This window comes from Malaya genurostris, chromosome 2 (assembly GCF_030247185.1).
Source record: "Malaya genurostris strain Urasoe2022 chromosome 2, Malgen_1.1, whole genome shotgun sequence".
NCBI classification, from domain to species: Eukaryota; Metazoa; Arthropoda; class Insecta; order Diptera; family Culicidae; genus Malaya; species Malaya genurostris.
In genome coordinates, this window is record NC_080571.1 from 150,627,091 (window position 1) to 150,651,781 (window position 24,691).

Sequence of the window (24,691 nt, forward strand, 5' to 3'; positions counted from 1 at the left end):
CTGCTCGTACATACTGCGAATCGTTCTGCATTCTTCCGGGAGTTCAGCATGGTGTCGCTTTTGTAAAATCTCTAAATTCTCTCGGGGTTTGGAGGTTTTATTAACTGTGCATCGTTCATCAGAAAGAACGCACATCCGAGTAGAGTGTGAAATCAAAGAGAAAACTCAATTTCATGTTGTGCTGTCGGTATATATCAAATACTTAATTTGCTTTCGTTTTGGTCGTTTTAACTGTTAAAAGATAAAAATCAAAAGCAGAAAAAATGCTGTGTGACATCAAACTAAAAACTAGTTTTGCTCTCAGTGTAGATTTTCTCGAAATGACACATCACGAGCATAAGCTAAAAATAGAACAGCCAAAACAGGTACGGGATAGTATACATTGCAATCTCCATATTGGTCAAGAAAAAAGATTGTATGCAATCTCCACACTACCGCGGAGAGAATCTAGCTTCGAACATAGGTGATTTGGAATGCGAACTTTTTGCGATTGCTATAGACTGTAACTGTTAGCTATAAGAAGACGGAAAATGTTCGGTTATATGACAAGCAGTCTTGTTTCACAAAGTTGTATACAGGTAGTTTCTGTCAATGCACACTCATTGCGTCGCATCCATCACGCATCCACCGTGAATAGCAGTGTGGCTATTTGAGCACAGTATGAAAATGCTCTCTTTGTCCTTCTCATATCCAAAGCTGTAGCATTCAAACATTATAACATTAAATTGAGTTATATACTTGATCTCACACAACTCTCACATGTAATCACTTCGAAATACGAATTTAGAGGCTCTGAAGACCGAACGTTTTACAGTTTTACAGCGAACGTGAATTATCAATCCTGCAATAAGGTATCCAAGATCATTTGTTTTTTCGACTAATTGGGACTATGAACGATTATCTCGCTTCTGACCACAGATAGAACCATGATCTCTTCAGTAAATTTTTAGTTCCTTTGTAGACTTATAATTTACGATCATTTGATGCAGATTTAGTCCTGTGACTCAAAGTTATGAAGATTTAGTTAGACGGTTTCTTTGGAAAAGTGTATTAAAGTTCCAAGATCTATTAGATGATTGATAAAATACTTCTCATAGTATCTAGCGTTAGTGAATATATGAAGTTTTAAGGCCATCGTCCAAGTACCATGCGCGCGGGTGGTTTTAGGAAATTTTCGATGGAAATTTCGAAAAATTTGACAAAACCAAAAACATACAGACCTTTGAAATACTTTTATCTATCTACAGGGTGAAAATGACTGGAAAATTCGGAGGATTTTACGAGTCTTATCAAAAATAGCGCTGAAAAAATGAGCTTTTTTTGTAATTTTTCACAATTATTTGAAAAAAATAATTCGATGGAATGAAATTTTTTTTTCAAAAAAAACCTCATGCTGGCAACAAGGATCACATTCGGATACATTTTTGGAAAACCTTTTCACGCTTTTCATGGAAAATCAACGAATTTCATATAACCGATTTCGTGGAAATTTTTGAAATTCGTGGATTTTCTATGAAAAGCGTGAAAAGGTTTTCCAAAAATGTGTCCGAATGTAATCTGTGTATCCATAATAAAGTTTATTTGAAAAAAAAAGTTTATGTCATCGCTTTATTTTTCCAGATAATTGTGAAAGATCACAAAAACACTCATTTTTCAGAGCTATTTTTGATAAGACTCGGAAAATCCTCCGAATTTTCCAGCCATTTTCACCCTGTAGATAGATAAATGTATTTCAAAGGTCTGTATGTTTTTGGTTTTGGCAAATTTTTCGAAATTTCCGTCGAAAATTTCCTAAAACCACCCGCGCGCATGGTACTTGGACGATGGCCTTAAGCATTTATAACTAGGAATGAGAATTGTTTTGAAGAGTGTCTTCGACGCAGTTTGTGGGCTACTTAGGAGTATACAAATTAAACATATAGTTTCTTGGTGGCTCATCTAAGCCACTAAAGTATTATTAAGAATTAGCTCTAGGTTCTGAAATTTGAGACATTCAATGTTCGTTGTTCAAACTTCGTAAACAATTAATTTTTCCATAGTGTTGGATGTAAAGTTATGGGTATTTTCAGAGCGCGTTTGGCGAGTAGATTATTTTCGCCTTCCAGGTCCTCGATTTCTGGATGCACTGGAAATAATGGTCTAAAAACTTTGGAATGAACTTCGCGACGTCGTATGATTACAAATATCGAAACATTTTTTTAAGCTGAACGCAAAAATTGTTACAGGATCGGATACTTAACGTATCTAGAAGGAAATCGATGCCGTCAAATATATTTCTCATATCAAATTCTGAAATAAGCTCCTTCTACGGCAGACGATCAGCGAGATGGAAATGCCAAAGCCACTATTCAGATTGACCTGCTTCAGACAAACGTGGTACCGATGACCGCCAATTTATCTAATGCCTTCCAGACGTGTGGTTTGACACCAATTTTCTCGTGGTTAAAAAGAAGGAGCATCATTTGTGTAAAAGTTGAAAAAATGTTAAAAAAATCGTTTCTTCGCATTTATGGTTGCGGTCAACTGCCAATTCGGCAGGATGTCAAAGCATTTTTGTAAAAGGCAACATAGGATTGAAGGAATCATTCTTCCATTGAAACTTAACTTTGTATTTTGAGTTACCATTTGAAATTTGCTCAATTTCAAAGGATTCACTAAGTTGTTGATTTTAATATTTTAATTTTTTGAGTTTCACAAAACTGCCTTTAAACAGCAAAATGATAACATGATGTGATATTAACTGAATATTTGATAAGTCGATATCATATTAGGATTTCAATCTGATGTTCTATCATAATCACATTTCAATTTGTTCTCGTTTTGATGTTAGACTTTACTCGGGCATAATAACAAACCCAAATAGGTTTTACAGCAGACTATTCGGGACCTCGTAGAGGTTCACTTCTGCTTCCACTAAATGTTTACATGACCATGAAACTTGGTGACATACCTGCACAGGTTTTTAGCAGCAACGATGGTGACGGGAACGGATCCAAGGCAGACTCTAGGGGACGATACCAGTGATGGCGACTCATGTGCGTATGGAGTGTAGTTCGACTGGACAGAAACTTTCCGATTTTTCTCCACAAGAGCTTCTGCAACGCTAAGAAGCCATGCAGACCCGGTATTATCCGCAGTAGTGACCAACGTACCCTGGAAGGATTTCTAGTACTAAGATTCCGCATCGATCCTTGCCACGATGAATTGAAACCCCTACTTTGGATTCAGCAAATCGGTAAGCAATTGACCACGTATCTCGATTGCCAGCTCTTGTAAAAGGCCTGAAACACGCGCGATATTTGGTAATCGCCGTGAAAACTTCGCAAACGTAAAAAACGTAAACCCACTAAACTCCGTTTGAATGCCTTGGCGGCGGGCCTTAAACGACACTCGAGGTCAAACAACCGACACTACACGCATACAATATGCCGCGATTCCGAACGGCGTCACTCCGATGAACGATTCCAGCCCGTACAAAAAACGTCCGTTGGACGAGCGCTGCTGTCCAACGAGAACGTAATTAATTAAGTATTCGCGAAATAAATATAATTTGATCATTTACATTTTGTATTCATAAGTTCTATGCACACTTGAACATAATTCACTTTTTTCCATTACGGTTTCATAAGCCGGAAATTTAAAAAAAATCTAACGATGGAAAAAAAATTAAGATGTACTAAAACTTTATTCACTCTTTTTTTTATAATTCAACACTACCTCTACACTCTTCGAGACTAATTTAGAAAACTTTTTGTCGTGAATACGACTTACTTTACTATGGGGTGCCTTTTCAAAATTAGCCATATGGAAGAATGGGCAGAACTTAATCGTGAATATCTCGACTTGTATTAATGGTAGCAACATAATTCTTCCACCATTTCATCAAAAATATGATCAGGAATTTAGGATAATATTTTGAACAGTGTGAGATAACCACAAACAACTCAAAAATTAAGTTTCCTTAAAATTTGAAAACAACGCGGAAAACTCTTTACTTTTGCTTGGGTTTTTTGCGCAAGGACGACGATTTTGATGTAGTCAGGCACATATCTTCAACTGAATGCGTATAAAAGGGGAACCGTGGTCGAAAATCGATTATTTCTTTTCGTGCGTTCGATGGAAGCAGACGTCGTGGGAGTTAACCCTTCAACCAGAAGCGACGGAGAGTGCACCTTCTGCGTGGTTAAAACCTCAAACGCTCAGGTCGCAACTCTCATTTGCTTTTCGATCAACTACCAATTCGAATTCGGAAGCATAAATAAAGCGTATCATATTCGTGTTCATGACATCCAGTTATGTCTCTGACATTACACACCCGTACTTTTACTTTTTTCGTTTCGACTCTTTAAGTGATGATACATAATTTTGAACAAAATAAATTTATCTAAAACTGCGGCCCATTTCAAAGTTTAATGGATGGAAAGTTATTTGGGTTTATTTCGCTCTGAAAATAAAGAATTAGCAAATGGTGTAATAATTGCATTTCAGCGAAATTAGGAACTTCGAGATAAACTTGCTTGATATAACAAAATATTTGAACTTATTTTTTGGGTATTTTCTTTAAGCGAAAGTATAAAAAGAAATTACACATCTTTACTAAAGGTCTGAAATTAGAAATTTGTCTGCAAGATTTTTTTCAGTGTTTCCGGTCCAGTCGATTAAAAAATCATTTATTGTGCTGAGAATATCGTGACAATAGAGTATGTTTGAGAGAATATGATCAATATTATACACAAGTCCAACTGCAATGACAGAAAATGACGTGGCCGTATTTAAAAACAAAACGAATAATTCGACTCAAAATTTATTAGCCAGCCGATATTGAACAATCGTTCGCACCCCGCACGCGAATACTTCCTGGCTCCGGAAAAAATGATGTGAGATTGAAATTTCAAACTCTTAATTATATGGACGGTCAATGAAATAATTTTATGGTCATCAAAAACGTCGAAGAATATTCACTCAAAAAACACAAACGGATTGATAAAAAAGGTTTCATCTCACTACTAGGTGAATTAAGCACGTTTTTCCTTAGTATGTCTGTGAGTTGTGTTTCTTTTGAACTATTCACAGGCCTTGATAAATTGCGCAATAGATTCATGTCTTTCCAGACCCAAAGTTCTCTTAGTTTTGGGTACAAACGATGTTGTCCACGGCGATAAGACCATAATTAAGTTAAAACCGGGTCTAAATAAAACTTATAAAACTTATGTTGTCCTATGTGTCCTCTTGTCGGACTATTATGATATTTATTCATTAGGTTTTGTATTGTTTTGGAATTATCAACGAATTGTGGAGCTTTATATATAATAATTTGTAGCGTCTGCAACGTATATTTGTTTGTGTGTGTATACGTGTGTGTCTGCATATGTATAAATTTTTATATTATATCTAAATAATTATTATAAAAGTTTGGTGTCATATCAGGTTGCATAGTTACACCTATGAATACTTTTTAACAAAATAAGAGGGACATGGCGTTTCTCTGTTTCGTCTTAGACAAACGATAGCTTGTTTATCAGTGCAAATATTCACTGTTCGAAGAAATTGGTAGTGAAATGTCTATGATATACATAAATGCGCATCAAACATAAGAACTTTAGTTGGTATTAAGCCTTTGATCGTTCAAGTTATTCGTGATTGTGCACGGCCTGAACTTTTTTTGATGTCTTTAAATATTACTTCAGTAAATTGTCGAAATTATTTGTGAATTGAAAACTCCCGGCATTACGACAAATTCGTGGCGAATAAAATGGTAAAGTGGGTGCATGCATTGATGACAATGATCATATTTGATGTCGGTTGTAATCATGCAAATAAGCAAAGTAATGAAAGTGGAAACCGGCCTGTCGCTGTAATGAGGAAAAACATGTTCCGCTTGATGGATAAGCACGACGAAAGCAAAAACATTTCAGTAATAAGTGATACTCGATCAGATCTGAAGAATGCTAACATAGAGCAGACATTTTTCAAAAGAAAAGTGAATGACAGTTTTTCCCATTACGAATTTGAAATACTACTTAATGATAATGTGATTAACGACCACAACGAAATTAACGATATTCAAGTTTTGAATCATACAGCTATTAAACCGTCAAACGATTTCATGGATATCCATTACAAAGAACGAATAAACAATACACACATTTTAAGACATTATTCCTTTGATAATAAATCAATGTCAAGGTTATTAGAACCAAGCCTTAAACAAACAGCACACCTTTTTAAAGAAAACGATAATGGAAACAAAACAAACGGTATAAATTATCTAAACAACACATCCCATTCTTATAAATCCTCAACTATTGTAAGGGGTGAGACTACTCCAATCAATATTTTCCATTTATTTACTGAGCTATATGATCATCACTTATGGAATATTTCTACAATAAAACAAAAACTAAGTTACGATTGTGCAGTTGATATGAGTATGTACCTACAACAGTTACGAAACCAACGATATTGGGCGTTAAAAGGTTTGTTACTCCAAGCGTATAATTATTTATTTACTTTTCTTCAAAAATTTCTTACCTGATTTTGATTTACTTCCTATGTTATGTATATGGCTAGAATCAAGTCGTACAGAGTAAATAACAAATATTTAGTTAACAAAAAAGTGCGCAATCCACTTTACCAGGCGCGTACGCAGGATAATAAATAAAACCATTTTTAATCCACCTAGTGATGCAATGATGCCTTTCTCATATTACTTTTTTTTAATATCACTGGAAGATTCTGTGAAGAAACTGCTTTTTTCAATCTTAAAAAGGCGGGCAGTACTGTAGTTGCGGTTAGTCACAGTTAGTCAGTGACTAACCAGCTCATAAAACTTCAACTTCTCAGGAATCGAGAAAATTTGTTTTTTGGAAATTTTGATAATAACTGATTCAAGTAACCACGGAGGGTGCAAAAGCATTAATACCTATTGAGATATCGAATCGATTTTTATGTATTAGCTAAATACATAACATCTTGTAAACATAATTAGAACGGGCGCCCTAGGAATGTTTGTTGGGCACAGAATCACGATAGGAGAAATGAAAAGAGCGCCCTTTGATTTATTCCAGGGCGCAGAGTGAAAGTATTTAATACATCAAATGATCCAACTGAGGACGTAAATCATTATTTTTTCAAGCTAAATAAATAACATCTTGTAAGGATAATTTTAAAGGGCGCCTTATAATTGATTCCAGGGCGCACAATCACGATAGGAGAAATGATAAGAACACTAATATAATTGCTCCTAGGGCTTAGGTTGAAAGTATTTTAAAATACATTCAATAATCTTTTAATAAATCCTATAATCCTATAATAAATAATATTTTGTAGGTAAGATTTGAAGAGGATGCCTTAGGATTGATTCTAGGGCGCAGAATCACGATAGGAGAAATGAAAAGGGCTCCCATATAATTGCTCCTAGGGCACAGGGTGAACATATGTTGAGATTTATCAAATTAATTCTCTGAGGGTGCGAATCATTAATTATTTTCATGCTAAATAAATAACATCTTGTAAGGATAATTTAAAAGGGCGCATTAGATATGATTCCAGGGCGCAGACTCACGGTAAGAGAATTAAAAAGGGCTCCCATATCGATGATTCTTGTGTGCAGGGTGGAACTATTTTTAAATACATCAAATGATTCTACTGAGGGCGCAAATCATTATCTATTCTCAAACAAAAAAATCTTGAAAGCCTAATTTGGAAGAGCGCCTTAGGAATGATTCAAGGGCGCCGAATCACGGTAGAAGAGTTAATAAGGGCGCTCCTAAAATTAATTCCAGGGGGTATGGCGGATAAATTTTTAAATACTTTATATAATTCTACTAACGGCGCGAATCATTATTTATTTTCAAGCTAAATAAAAAACATAAGTAAGGAGTCGACGACACGACCTGCCACTCGTCCATTAAAACTGTATCGCAAATCTGACTACCCCTCAGTAACTCGTAACGTCAAAACGAAATTGCTTGAAAATTTGGTAGAACTGGCAACTCGATTTGATAAATTATTGATTTCGAATATCAGAAACCTTGGATACTGTTTTTCAAAGCCGTGTTCATGAAGGTAAACAAAACCAACTCCGAATCGATAGACCAGTCGCGTAGTTTATCACTTTGTTTGTTTTTATTTTTTAAAGATACACAACATTGCGAACCCTGCTCATTTTGACTGAGTTGGGATCAACAAACGAAGTTTCGGAGAAAATCATGCAATGAAAATGAGTTTGAGATACAAAACAATTTTTGTAGTTGTATGGTAGGGGAAAATCAGTGAATTATTCTAAGCTTTTTCTTAGCCCAATTTCCATCAATCCAGATTTAGCGGGATTGTAATTCAAAGAGAATTGGTACTGCGGACAAACCGCTGGCGCTTATCTTAGTCGGGTCATATGGAAAACGGTAGCGGCCACTCACTCTGAACATTTCCAAACCATCAAAAGAGTTGAGTGTCAACGAGCCGCTTTTGCTAGAACAGAATCTGAAGTGAATCAGGTTACAAAGTAAAAATAATGACATGAAAAATTTAACAAAATGTTATTCACTTTATAGGTTATATTAACGCTATCCAATTGCGCGGAACGAAAGAAAGCTGAGCTGAGACAAAAAGTGGAATCTGCATCAACGGTAGAGTAATCTTATAAAACCAAAGTATTGAGTGCAATGGAATATCCAATTAAATGTTGGTTAAAGTTACGATGGAATTTTGTTTTGTTTGAATACTTTGAGCTTTGAACGAAATCGTTTCGCTGAATCTCAATCCGTCTGACATAAAATTTTCGATTTGTCCAACATAATTCAGATGCATTCAAAATTCAATATACTATCCAGACGTTATAAACATACTTTTAATAAATATTTTGTTTACTTCGAAATCAAAAATGCTTGCATTCCCGTCCGACGCAACGAAGAAATCGTTTTTAACAGCACATAATATAACACTTTTCCGATCATCAGAGTCCACACTCGAAATTTGAATTTACAGACATATTTTAGATTATATCCAGCTTCAATCGTACCCAAAATCTTTTATAGCTCTCTGAAAATACCTCTTCCTTTAAATTGTTTGTTTATTTATTTTGGGAACCTTGGTAACAAAAGTAACTTAAACAGTGTTGCTTGAGAAGATTATTTTTATCATTATCAAGGGGTCACTATATTTGTGGTAACTGGCGGTAAATCATTAACAAACAATTTTATTGCCGATTTTTCTTCGGAGTGCCTGGTCGTGTCGTCGAAGGAGTGATTTATTATATTCAAACATAAAATATACTAGCATTTATAACTGTTTTTCAAGTTATAAGTTAGTTTTTATAAGTTTCAAGTTAACTCTATTGAACAATTGGACGATAATGAAGTTTTGAGCAAGAAATGATGAAGTTCAATAATTTTGAACAAGGTGAAATTTTATGATTACTGGCATCTTTTCTTCAAACTCGGCCTTGTTTAGTGAAGGTCGGTATAGTAGAATTAATTACCACATGAATTAAACTGTTGGCGATTCCATTAGTATTTTCCTATTTCTTATATGCATCTGAGATAAGACTTTGTAAGATTTTATCATTTTGATTAAATACCGACTCAATACATAGTGAGGTAGTTCACCTTTCGATAACACTCACAAAAGCATTAAATTCACTTGTGAAGAAGCAAATAATAGCAGACTTCTTAGAAATTATCATCACAAATAATACGGGAAACCTATCCTTTTTAATATCTAGAAAGCCAACCAATACAGAAAATATTATACGTTATACTTCTAATCATTCTCATCAGCTTAAAATGTCAGTTTTTCACCATATGATTCATTGAATGCTTAAACTTGCCCATGGAGAAAATGCGGTAAGAAACAAGAAATAATTTATTCTCGATATTGGAAAGTTCAGTGGATATTCGGAGCAATCAATTCAAACAGTTTTTGATAAAAAGAAAAACCTTTTGAAAAAAACAATCCCTTACTACTTTTACCCAACCATCAGAAAATTCAAAAAGAGCTTCAGTAAGTTAAATTAGACAAGGTTTTCATTCTAAGACAAAAGTAGCAAAATATGTAGCTGAAAGTGTAAGAATATATATAAAAATATAAAAACATTCCAATTTTTAATTTATTTACATGTAACTTAGCAAAATGAGTTATCGTGTAAGATATAAAATGATTTATCGATTACCCAATTTGCTTACACAGCTCGAAAAAATCTTGTGATTTTACGTCTCATAAGATGCACATAAATGGAGCGTCGTACACTTCATACGTATTTATGATTGAAATCAAATCGGGATAAAAAAAACAAAGGATCGATAGAAACAGCGCGGACTTCACCGTGAAACATGAGACTACAAGCACGCCATTTAAAGGATTGAACCACAGATACTCATATTTGCATAGTAAATAATTGACACATATAAATCCATACATCGGCACTTAGTAGCCGAATTTAATTTTGCGTCATTGGACAAGTTAAGTATACCTAACTTGTCCAATGACGCAATATTAAACTTGTACAGAATTTTGAAAGCTCCGAGTGTAATGTGCACTCGGCTACCAAGTGACCATGTAATTTTAAAATCACACAATTTTCCATGTTCTTGAATATAAATTCGTGTGAAATACCAAACATAAAATGTGAAATCACAAGATTCAATAGAAATTTCGCAACTTTCGGTGCAAGATGCTTCCAATACAATCAAAAGCCTGGATATATAACAAAACTCAGTTTTGAAAAAGTAGATTTTGCACTCTATCTCACAATCACACAATCGGAACTATTATTTGAAAAAATAATAAATACAGAAAGTAAAAATAGTACTTAGAAACATTCAGATTATGATGACACATTATGTTGGTTGCAAATGAGTTTTCATGGTTGAATTGAGTGGCAATTATAGAGCTTCAGGAAACTTAAAAAAAAGTTAAAATGAAGTTTTTGATGAAAATACGGTGCCCCGCTCGCAGATAAGTCTGATAATAGAACTATATAACTGTTGTATACAAAAATACGAAGATGAAGAAACAACAAACCCCGTTATAGACATCTAACTTCAGTCAATTGCAATGCGCCCCTGTACCATGGAAATCAAGGCGCCCCATCAACAAAGTTAGCGACTAACCAATGAAATTTCAACAACTACCGCACTGAAGGCGGGTGGGTAATGTCAGAGACATAACTGGATGTCGTGAACACGAGGGGCGTACCCTTTTTCTCTACTAGATAATAATAATAATAATAATAATAATAATAATAATAATAATAATAATAATAATAATAATAATAATAATAATAATAATAATAATAATAATAATAATAATAATAATAATAATAATAATAATAATAATAATAATAACAATAATAATAATAATAATAATAATAATAATAATAATAATAATAATAATAATAATAATAATAATAATAATAATAATAATAATAATAATAATAATAATAATCATAATCGTAAAAATAATAATAATAATAATAATAATAATCATAATCGTAAAAATAATACTAATAATAATGGACAAATGGCCAAGTTTCATAAAGAAATTTGAATTAATAAATTCAATTATACGAAATATTGATTATTTAGCTCGGATTCAAACTAATGAACAAGACGGAAAATTATTGGAATACAGCAAGAACTTTAACTCTGCTATCCGTAATATTATCGCTAGCACTTCATAATTAAAATTGAAAAATCTGGCGCGAATTCATAATATAGAATAACCAACAATAATAATATAATAATTACAATTGTTATTATTATTTCATTGTTATAAATTTCTTGAAAAACGAAACATAAGATGTATGTTCAAGACAAGTAAGCAAACCGTTATAATAAATAACTATATTAAAAATAACAGATCGGCTGAAAAGTTCGTATCGTTTCTATGAGAGGGCGCCTCTAGAATTAAATCCATACCATTTTCAGTTAGTACCAACCTTCAAAAGATACGTGTATACGTTTTACAGCTGTCTGATTAGTTTGTGAGATATTGCATTTTGAGTGAAGCTACTTTTGTTATTGTGAAAAAAATGTAAAAAAAGGAGTTTCGTGTGTTGATGAAACACTACTTTTTGATGAAAAAAAGTGCCGCCGATACCAAAAAATGGCTTGGTGAGTGTTATCCAGACACTGCACCGGGCGAAGCAACAATTCGTAAGTGGTTTGCAAAATTTCGTACTGGTCATACGAGCACCGAAGACGATGAACGTAGTGGACGTCCAAAAGAGGCTGTTACCGATGAAAACGTGATAAAAATCCACAAAATGATTTTCAATGACCGTAAAGTGAAGTTGATCGAGATAGCTGACACCCTAAAGATATCAAAGGAACGTGTTGGACATATTATTCACGAATATTTGGATATGAGAAAGCTTTGTGCAAAATGGGTGCCGCGTGAGCTCACAATCGATCAAAAACAAGTCGATGAAAACCATGCTGAAATTGAACGAATTGGGCTTCGAATTGCTCCCTCATCCACCGTATTCTCCAGATTTGGCCCCCAGTGACTTTTTCCTGTTCTCAGACTCCAAGAGAATGCTCGCTGGTAAAAAAAATAGAAGCAATGAAGAGGTAATCGCTGAAACTGAGGCCTATTTTGAGGCAAAGGACAAATCGTACTACAAAAATTGTATCGAAAAGTTGGAAGATCGCTATAATCGCTGTATCGCCTCTGATGGCAATTATGTTGAATAATAAAAACGAATTTTGAATTGCAAGAAAATGTGTGTTTCTATTAAACGATACGAACTTTTCAGCCGAACTGTTATATGCCAAACATTATAGAAAAATTTACCATAAACATACCATATCGGATTTTGAATTCCGCTCGCTCACAATACTTTCTAAACAAATATGGATTTTTAGCGGTATTAAGAAATAATTTCCTTTCGCAACAGTTGAATCTGTATTTTTCAGAATAAATATAACACAGATTAATCTGTATATATATAACCCTGTTTCGAATGGCATATTTTCACACGACCCCATACTAGTATAAAGATGTGTTCAACATCATCACTTCCGCTTTCGCATTGCCGTTCGTAATTGAATGTGTTAGTGACGGTGCAAATTATTTTAACTTTCATCTTGATGAATCTTTTGGTAGGAAATATTGAAAGTTTAATTAAATCTTAATGATTATCTGTGGCACTAAAAAGCGCTTTGAATTGTCACAATCAACAAGATCTGAGATGGTTCTCGTGTGTGTCTTGTTTTGGCAACAGTTGTTCAGAAAATGGTAGGAAAGCCACAGAATTCAAATAGTTCTTTATGATAATCTTTAGCACTGAAAAGTGCTTTGAATGGGCCTTGCTGAACTTTTTGGCTGCCTTTCTACCGGTTTTCGGTGCCATCGTGCTGACGGTGTCTCGAACGTTCAGAGTAGCTGCTTTAATTTAAATGACGCTATTTCTCACAACACATTTCATTTTATACCTGCTACTGGCAGCGGTTTACGGACAGCCCCTTTCCCAAAATTCCTTTTCTTGTTCGCACAACGGGAAACAGTGAGACGACAGGTCCTCGATGTTGCTCTCGTGTGTCTTGATTCGTATATGAATGCTCTTGTATAGAAGCAGACATCTCGCGTTCTGATTGGCTGGTGCTGTCATGGGTTAAATCAAACAGGTTTTTCAATAGTGTACTATTGAAGAACTTCAATGTTGTTGCAATACACGTTCAAGTTGAAAATTTTCGATTCTATTGGTAGTTAGATTATATAAATCCTTCCACAGATCACTGAGCAATGAGCTTTAGAAATACTAAAAAGGCAAACGCGCCTTTATGAATTATCCTCTTTGATACTCGCATATACCAAACATTTCAGAAAAGTTTAATTTTGAATATTCGAGATTATGTCACACAACTGAAAATTTTATCATAAAATTGTGACCATATTTCCGATGGCATGTTTCAAGAATTATGTTGATTCGTTAGATACAACAAGAGATATTCACGATCAAAAACTTATCACTCTCTCAGAGGGTAAATTTTGAAAAGGCACCCCATAATAAAGTAAGTCGTATTCACGACAAAAAATTAGAAACATTCTTTGTGTATAAACTGACATGACCATTTATTTAGTAAACAGTTATGTCAAGTTAATTATAATTATTCATTATTTTGTATCATCGCACTATATGACGTTTTCAATTCACAGCTCACCCTATAATTCCGGAAGCGGAAGCCGGACCAGTAACTTATGAGACTATACACAGAGAACTCGCAGATCACATAATTACAATATTCCAATCAGTTGGTGTTGAACAGTCGATCGCACGGCACGCGAATAACTCTTGGCTAGTGGAAAGTTTTTCTGGCTACCTAGAGATTCATTGATTCAAGGCTTCAAACTTTTTCAAGGCTACCTGAATCACTAACAGTCTTTTTGAAGACTAACAATTAGTCAACCTTTTTCAAGGCTATACAAAGAGTGATATTCTAATATAATTCTTTTCAAGACTAAGAAATTAATCAGCCTTTTTTAAGGCTAGCCATTCAAAGAATTATTCTTCGAAATAATCAGTCTTTATTAAGACTACCACAAAATCCACAAAACCACAAAATTAAATATTCATTCTCGAAATCTTCGATCTCATCAATTCCTGAGAATTCAAACCGCTCGCACTAATTATGGCCATAATGAACCTTTCTCCAGTATGTGTCGTCTATTCAATCGATGTTCTCATGTATTTGATTTTACCCTGTCTCGCAATACCATAAAACAATTTTTTTTAACCACAATCTCAAACAGTCCTTCCAACTCCAATACTTAAATTCTAGATTTAGCTTTAGGGTTAAGTTTAGTTTAGTGTTCCCTTAGTAAGTCTGCTTCCATTCTCTATCGATTATGCAACCAAGAATAATATTCACCATTAGGTTTGTTTCTAACATCCGCTCGACTCTCTCGATTCCCTGGCTGTCCACCATCTTCTTCGGAACTAACTAGATCTTTATGATGTTACTAATACATTTTGCATCCCCCCCCTCTTCATCTTTTCACCATCTTTTGAGACAATTAACTTGATCTTTGGCCGCTTTCTACTTCTTTCGAAACGCCCTCCCCCCCCTTTCACCCCTTCGAACCCCTTCGTAATTCCATTTACTACAATATTCACTTCTCTCTTTTTCTCTCCTTTTTTCCTGCATTGCCGCTCTCCGAGGGCCACTCTCTTTGATGTCCAGCATGCCGGACACCCGCCGAGTGTATGTGATTTGGGGGTTTTCTCGCGGACCCTCACGGACAGCAGGGTGCGGCCCTCAACGTCACCGCCAAGTCACTCTTGACCCTCGCCGGGAGTAATTTTACTTTAAGCTCTTAGTATTAAGCAGTATATCTGTTGGATCTTTGTAATCTGTTGATATAAAAAGATGAGGAGGTTTTATGCCTGCTGGAGAGAGAGATTGTAAATTTCAGCTCCAGTGGGCTTTTCCCTGCTCCCAAATAAATAAATAAATAAATAAATAAAATCAGTCTTTAACAAGACTTATCCAAACTAGAAGTCAAATCGAAGACTAATTTAGCCTAGTTAAGGCTAATCCGGCCTAGTTAAGGTTAAGGCCTAGTTTAGCCCAAACCGTTATTCAAAATTTTTCTAACAACATTGACGATCTTATAGAAGCTGAATGTAAAAATAAAAGACAACGAACGGACTTCCATTCCGTCTAACAGTATTTACGATTCTCTTCCTCTAACAGTATTTACGATTCTCTTCCTTAATCTGATTGTAGCGACATAGAAGAAAATTCTTCGAAAATTCCCAAAATGGACGCTTGTCGTTCTAGGAAGAAACAACAATCTATGCCTCCAGTGACGGTGATGATATCCGTCATCAAAACCTTCCGCACTGAGCTTTCTACTTTATCTCCCGGAAGAAAAATTATCATTTTAAATCTTACGAAGAGGAAAATATCGAGTTTTGGTTCATGGATTGGAAGATTACGATCGTTTTATCCGATATTCGTCCGAGAAACTTAATAAATTTTACTCATATGATGTGAAATCAGACAGATCCGTCAATGTAGTCTTGAAAGGCTTATCAAATGAACAAAGCTCTCACGAAATTAAAAATTAACTAAATGAAATGAGCTGGGTTTTGCCCCTTCCCAAGTAATACTTATGAAAAAAAGAGTAAATGGTACTTCTAAACCACGCTCTTCAATTTCCCATGAACTTTACCTAATACATTTCAATCGAAGTGATGTAAACAATTTGAAATTACGTTTCATTTTCCACATTATAATTCATTAGGAACATTATAAACGGCACAATGATATAGCAAACTTAACGCAATGTCGTTGTTGTCAAGGCTTCGGCAATGGTACCAAAAATTGTCATATGTACATACGGTATTTGAATAATGTTAAATCGCTCTCGAAAGACGTCTGTAAAATCAATTAAACCACTGATAAATTTTCATGTTCTAATTGTGATGGAAATCATAAGTCCAACTATTCGAAATGTCCTGTCAGGGAAAAAAATTAAACGCTCGCTCGCTCAGACAACAAGTCAAATCAACGTCAAACCTTAAATTTACAGAACATACCTGAAAATAAAAAAAAAACTATACAAATGTCACGCCTAATCCTTATAAGGCACTTATTTCTTCGGGTGTAAAGCAAAAAACAGGTACGCCTTCAAATTCGACTTCAAACGAAAACAATTTATTGACAGGTAGATCGACCACGTCATCATCTTCTTCTAATGTTACGCTAGTGTAACAGGTAGAAATCTACCACTTAATTCTTCTAATCTAAATAATCAAAAAAATAGGAACGAATTCCAGTTCGTCTACTAACGAAAACAATTTTTAATAGGTAGATCGGCCACGTCATCTTCTTCTTATGACAGTTACGCTAGTGTAACAGACAAACATCTACCTACCAGTATTCCTTCAATGCCATTCGCTTCTACGAAGTCGATTTAGGCGATATAACGGAAAATTAAATGGTCTACCTACAAGATCAACTTGTGAAAAATGATCACCGAATTCATTCGTATACATCACTTTTTGTAGTATTTCAAATTAGATGGCAATTGCAAACAATATTATAATGAATTTAAAATTAAACAGTGATGTTAAATAATCTTTTGAATTTTAAATTTTAATGCTCGAGTGAAGATGAATTTTATAATTTTCTCAAAGTTCACAAAATTCATATTGCCATTGTGACAGAAACATTTCTTAAACCAAATGTCAAATTGAAAAGCAATCCACATTATGTGGTTTATTGATTTGACAGGTTTACTGAAATGGGTGTCGCCATTTTTATAAAACGGCAAATTAAACATCGAATTTAGCATTTTTTATACTAAAGTTATTGAAAGCTTGGAGATCATGGAATTTATTTCATCGATGTATCATATTTACCATTCCAATGCTCCGACCGAAAATTAAATTTCTTTAAAGGCGATTTGCAAAAACTCACAAGATATCGACCGAAATTTTTCGTTATAGTAGACTTAAATGCAAAGCATGTCCTGTGGAATTGTAGGCAAAATAGCAGTAATGGCGAAGTACTTCATTATCAATTCTCAGCTGAATACTTCACAGTTCTTCATCCCAGTGATCCGACTTGTTTCTATTCCACGAAAAACCCATATACAATTGATATGGTTCTAACAGATTAAAGTCACGTTTGTAGTGAACCGATTACACATACTGACTTTGACTCAGATCATCTTCTTGTAACATTCAGACTATCATTAAACCTATTAGTTCTATATTCAACTATCATAGAGCTAATTGGTTGCAATACAGAGCTTACATTGAAAATCATGTGGATCATGAAATTATTTTACAAAATTCTGCAGACATTGAAACAGCAATAGATGATTTGAATCATTACAAATATATACAAAATACAATATATTTACAAAAAGAAATACAAATATTTTCAAAAAGAAATTAAACATAAATTTACTCGTTTGCGAAATGAAAATTTCACTAAAGAAGTTGAACAAATTGAACCATATTCTAAACCTTTCTAAGCTTCTTAAGAAACCTCAGAAACCAATTCCTGCTCTCAAGGAAGAAAATCAAATTCTTCTTACGAATGGCGAAAAAGCTCAGAAACTTGCTCAGTAGTTCGAGAGTGTCCACAATTCTAATTTGAACGTTGTGAGTCCTATTGAAAGTGAAGTCTCACTGAAATATGATCATATTTCAACTCAAGTGTTATTACAAGATGGCATTACTAAGTCGAATTTTGATGAAATTAGGTCAATTATTAAGAAACTTAAAAACATGAAGACTCCTGGTAATGATGGAATCTTTAATATTCCTATTAAAAATCTTCACGATGTTGCCATGAAACTCTTGGTGAGAATTTTCAACAAGTGGTTTTCATTAGCTTACTTCTCAAAAAGATGGGAAAACGCTAAAGTAAGTCTTATCCTCAAACCGGATAAAAGGTCAGCATCTAGTTATCGACCAATTAGTTTACTTTCTTCTATCAGTAAACTTTTTGAAAAAATTATCTTGTTGAGAATGATGTCTCATATAAATGAGAATTCAATTTTTTTACCAGTTGAGTTTGGATTTCGTCATGAACATTCAATTACTCATCAACTTGTAAGAGTAACGAACATGATAAAAGCAAACAAATCTTCTTGGTTATCCGCTGGAGTTGCTCTTCTAGTCATAGAAAAAGCATTCGACAGTGTTTGGCACAAATGTTTAATAGCAAATAATGTCTGATTTCCAGTTTATTTGATTAAAATGATTCAAAATTATTCAACTGGTCGTACTCTTCCAGTTAGATATCAGAATTGTAAATTTGAATTGCTACCCGTACGAGCAGGTGTTCCGCAGTGTTCGAGCGTAGCTCCAACCTTGCATAATATTTTAACTTCTGATCTTTCAAATCTAACCGTTGGTGGTCAGAAATCGCTATTCTGTGACGATACAAGTCTGTTAGCCACAGGTAGAAGTATAAGAGTGATCTGCAGTCGCCTACAAAGAAGTTTAAATATTTTCAGTGATTATCTGTCAAAATGGAAAATTAGACCAAATGCAGCAAAAACACAATTAATTATCTTTCCTCATAAGCCAAGAGCTTCTTTTGTTAAACAAAAAAATAATCAAATTGAATATCTTGTAATTGACATGGTCTGATCAAGCAAAGTATTTCGGTTTAACGTATGACAAAAAACTCACTTTAAAGGATTTTATTGAAGGAATCCAGGCAAAGTGTAATGATTACATTAAATGGTTATATCCTCGTATAAACAGAAATTCTAAGCTCTGCCTAAAGAACAAATTATTAATTTATAAACAAATTTTCAGACCTGCCATACTCTATGCAGTACCAATTTGGTCAAGTTGTTGTTCCACCAGGAAGAAAACGCTTCAAAGAATTCAGAATAAAATTCTGAGAATGATTTTGAATGATTTTTCACAAATATAGAACCATTAGAAGTAATGTCATATAATATTATAAGCAAATTCCGACAAAAATCGATGCAATATTCAATTGAATCGATTAACTCTTTGTATTAGTTAGTAAGTTAGTATATAAGTTAATTTTTCCTAATACCGGTAGTTTTACGGTTTTCCCTACATCATTGCGAAAGCAAATTATGTCTTCATTATAATAAACATTGATTAACACTCCAAATTCCAAGCCTAAAAAAAAGTTGGAACGGTAACTTTGAGCTGTCATAGCTCAGCTGTTTTTCAACGAATCTGAATAAATTTATCACCCTCGAATTTTGTGAAGTTCGTAGATTGATTACAAAACTTTGTAGCAGACGATTGACAAAGGAAAACCAATGAATATTTAATTTTTCCCGTTCCAAGTTTTTTTCACGCGCCTAATATGCCCTATCTGCTTTCCAATTTTCTTTCCTTTGGCATAAACGTCGCATAGAAAATATTGAATACTTCAACTTTACCAAGTCATAACTTTGTTGTTATTCAACCGATCTTCAAAATTTGTTCACCATTGGAAAGGTACTACTTCCACAAATAGAACGCACTGAAAAAAACTAAAAATAGGGTTGTCTACCCAAAGTTATAATGAAAACTGTAGATAGATGACATAAGAAAAGATGAGACTTTTTACAATGATCGTGAATATCACGAAATTCAAAGCGATGACCTATATATTTTTATACATCATTCGATTGCTAGTGATACCAGCTACAATTTTCGCTCAACTACCATTCCTGCACAATCAAAAGAAAACATTAAACAATCGATGGATTTATAAATATATATATGAATTTTTCATTTTTTTTTCACATGTTTGTATATAACTCAAAAATTAAAGCGATGGCATGTACATTTTTTTGATTCAGAGTATTGGAATCATTACCAGAAACAATGTATTGATGATCAAAATTATATATCCGTTCAAAGAATCTCAAGAAATTTGGTACAAATACAGAGAATTTCTATTATTGCGAAAATTTTGCAAAAAAAAACAAATCAAAACTTTGAAATTTTATGACATTAATTTTTTTTATTATTTTAGTTGGAAATTTATTATGAACAAAATTTACAAAAAAAATTGAAACTTGGATTTCACTGAAAATCTTGAAAATGTTGGTAAATATACCTAAACTCTAAAAATAATAATGTTTTTGTATTGGACAAAAGACCTAAACAATTTTTATGCACAACCCAAACGGAAGTGTTCACTACTAAAATTAGGTTTTTTGTTTTAGGTTTTCCGTAAAATTTCAAAAAATCGGTAGAAGATCGGAAATTTCAAAATTTCTGATACATATTGCGTTCCAACGTTTCTGCAACTCAAAGTGAAAATATTGGAATCCGTTTTGATTTCATCTGTTTCAAAGAGACGTAGAATTTGTTTCTAATAATAAAATAAATTTTGTAACAACACGAAAATTTTAAATAATTTCAATATCTTTGAACAAAAAGAAATAGAACGTAAATTTATATGAATTCTATATACTAACCCATGGCCAAAGAAACCAACTACAATTTAAAAAAAATTATAGCTCGATTTTTGTTTTACAAGCAATTAAGAACAAAAAAATATATCTTAAATTTTCCGCTATCCTAAACGACATCAATTATAATCGATAGAATATTAGAATTTAAATATCACAAACTTTGAATTATTTCGGAATGTATAGAATTCGAAAATTATTTGAACTTTCTATTAGTAAACAATTTAGAAAAAGTAGAATTCTGAATTTAGCACAAAAAATCATTCGAAATTAAGTAAAACTTGTTTTTATCCACCTAGTTGTGTAATGATGCCTTTCTCATATCTCTCTTATTCTAATAGGGCAACGGTTCCCTATTTCATCTGAGCTCCTATTTCCATCTGATCCCTTCACCTCATAACTTTGAATATGAATAATATTTTACAACTTACCGGAAACAAACTGTGAAATGTTTTAAAATTATTGGAAAGCTATTGTCGCACTTTCCTATTGAAAGAAATGGTTTTAAATTCTTCGGTGATCGATTTTTTCGTTTAAAATAAACTCACTTTTCGATTTAGGACACATTTTCGTCTCAAGATTTACAGTTCGTCATGTTTCTAATTATCTACTAATCGATTCGTCTTAAAACATGATCACTATTTCGCACATTTACACTGCTAATGAATGCTTGATGACTTCATAATTAGTAATGTTCACTTGTCACTTGTTTAATGAACGATTAAAAACTTAAAAAACTACCCGACAAGCAATAAAAGTCTTCGAAAATATGAGATGAAAGTTTTTCACTTCGTTCACTTGATTGCGCTTTGTTTTCATCTCATTTGGTTTCGCAAAGTTGCCAAGTTATCTCATAATGTTACAAAACAAAAATTGTTTATCTTCTTCAAATTATCATCAAAAAGTATGTTTTTGGTATCCGTGACATTAGTTTAATTATATTATTGATATTAATATTTCAATAAAACTGTTTCTGCTTCGAATATTACCAGAAAGAACGTGTTAAATACTAATGAAATAACCATTGTGGCAAATCTAGTAGCACTGGTTTCATTCCGCTATACCCCAACACAACGCTGTGAAGTGTGTGTGTGTTGCATCGGCTGTGCACAGAGATGCCAGGTATTTTCATAGAAAATATATATTACTTTGCATAGAAAGCATATATCTGTTCTATCTGTTTTCACTAATAAAATGATGTTAAAAGATAGTTCTTTATATCTCCGCAAGTCATTACCCCATTGATTAGATAATTCAATGAGTAAATTTTTTACCAATAATAATAATGTGGAAAAATCCTGGTGGGTACGGTTGTATCGTTTGAGTTTTATATCTGGCAGCGGTGAGGCAGTCGGTCACCAGAATGTCTGCCTAGCCATATTTTTCCAGCTGGCAGCGTTTAGTCAGCCATCTGGCAGCCATGCGTATGCGGGTGAGAGTGTAATAGTGGAATATTTTGTTTTGATTGCTGTCGCCATTGCTAATTTATAGGATGAATAAAAGATCAACGATAGGATGGATAAAAATCCATTGAGATGAAATTAGGAGCAGAGTAGTGAAAACATCATTAGTGTTTTTAGCTGTTTTATAAATATTAGTTGAATTTTCAAGAAACGTGAATCAATTTTCAACGTGGAGCAAGGCGAATGAAGCAGTAATATGAAATAGTTACAGTGATTTTAGTGGCTAAATCGGAGTTTGAAGGCGACGTCCTTACAAATGAGATGAAATAGGGAGCCCTTACCCTATAAAAATGTATTCTTCAAAAAGTTTTGTTTGATTTTTGAAAAACATGAAAGCTAGTGCATGAACTAGTGTAACCTACAAAATGAAACAATTCTCAAATCGGTTAGGCCATCTTTCTCAGTGAAGTGAGTTCCACTATTTCAGGCACTTATGAAACTGGAATCGCCCCGAATATTGGCTTTGCAGCAGCCTTTGTGATTAGCACCAACCAACAAATCTATTTGCAGCTTACAGTTGTCTTCGTCTCGAAAAACAACCTCTTCGTTTGAATGCTTTTTACTGAATGAAACCCTGCACCTATGTTATCAGAACTAATTGGCTCAAGTGGCATGTTCCCCTAGTTATTTGGAGATTCGTGCCTTGCGTAGCTTTTCATCAACTTCTTGATGGGAAAGGAAGGATAAAAGGAACATGGAAGGGATTTGAGAATTGGGTGAGGTGGGTAAACAGCACAAAACATAAAGAAATAAGTCGTCCTGCATCCCCGAAAGGATGCTGAACGATCTGAAGGTGCCAAAATGCACGGTTGATAAAACCTCCAACCACCGAGAGGCGTTAGATATTTTACAAAACCGACACCATTCTGCATTCCCCGAAGAATGCAGAATGATTTCTTCCCGAATATGCACTTGAATTAATTTGACACATTAGAAGACAAAAATACCTTATATAGCTAATAAATGACTGATACGAATATTTTTCAATGAAAAAACCCAATGTATGAACATAACTTGAAAAAATTTAAAAAATGTCTCCTCCGCCTTTTTTTACAAACATGCTCGAAAATATTTTTTGTCAAATACAAGAAACGGATTTTTTTCGTTTTCCTCAATGTTAGATATAGCAGTTTGAAAATAACCTGTTTTTGAACTAGTTTTGCTCATAACTTCGGTTCAAAAAACGCTACCTGAACACGCCAGTCAATAAAAAATTGGTTTTAACAAACTCTAAAAGATGTTCAAAGATACCTATACGAAAAGAGAAAAATATAAATGCTAGAGCAAAAAATCTGATTTTTTGAGGAACACCCTAAGTTGCTCTTTAAAAATAGCTGTAACACTAAAACCGTTGCAGATACTACTATGATGTCTTCAGCAAAGCTGCTCGATATAAGTTTATCTACAATTTTGCCGAAAAATGCAGTCCTTTATCTCAATAAATCCGGAAAATAAGTTTTGGATTACCTTAATAATAAGAGCCACCCTAATACCATGTACATCGACATATGGCTTATCTTCACTGATCATTTGTTTTGAAGACATCATAGCTCTAAAGTATAAGGTTAAGCCACAAATGTTTTTTCCACTGTACAATGCAATTTAACTCGGAAATTTTAAAATTTCCGATCTTTTATCTATTTTTTGAGATTCTACGGCAAACCTACAACAAAATCAGAATTTTAGTAGTTATCAAATGCGTTTGTGTTGTGCATAAAAGTTGTTCCAATACAAAAATATTTTCAGAGTTTTGGGTTATTTACTAAAAATTTTAAAATTTTCAGTGAAATCCAAGTTTCAGTTTTTTTTGTAAATTTTGTTTATAATAAATTTCGAACTAAAATAATAAAAAAATATATGTCATAAAATTTAAAAATTTTGATTTCATGTTGTTTGGCAAAATTTTTCCAATAACACAAATTCTCTGTATTTGTACCAAATTTCTTGAGATTCTTTGAACGGATATATAATTTTGATCATCAATACATTGTTTCTGGTAATGATTTCAATATTTTGAATCAAAAAAATGTACATGTCATCGCTTTAATTTTTGAGTTATATACAAACATGCGAAAAAAATGAAAAATTCATATATATATATTTATAAATTCATCGATTTCTCAATGGTAATTGTGCGAAAATTGTAGCTGGTATCACTAGCAATCGAATGATGTATAAAAATATATAGGTCATCGCTTCGAATTTCGAGATATTTACGATCATTGTAAAAAGTCTCATCTTTTCTTAGGTCATCTATCTACAGTTTTCATTATATCTTTGGGTAGATAACCCTATTTTATTTCTGGAATTAT

At 33.5% G+C, this 24,691-nt stretch overlaps 1 protein-coding gene across 4 annotated transcripts in view; it reads left to right on the top strand.

Annotated features, from left to right (window-relative positions):
* Nucleotides 1-5,578: 5,578 nt before the first annotated feature.
* LOC131427593 (nose resistant to fluoxetine protein 6) overlaps nt 5,579-24,691 on the top strand; it is a 1,835,865-nt gene continuing 1,816,752 nt past the window's right edge. For all 4 annotated transcript variants that reach the window (XM_058590935.1, XM_058590937.1, XM_058590936.1 and 1 more), the window contains exon 1: nt 5,579-6,476. In XM_058590935.1, coding sequence (XP_058446918.1) covers nt 5,753-6,476 — 724 coding nt within the window. In that variant the 5' untranslated portion in view covers nt 5,579-5,752. The remainder of the gene's footprint in view (nt 6,477-24,691) is intronic.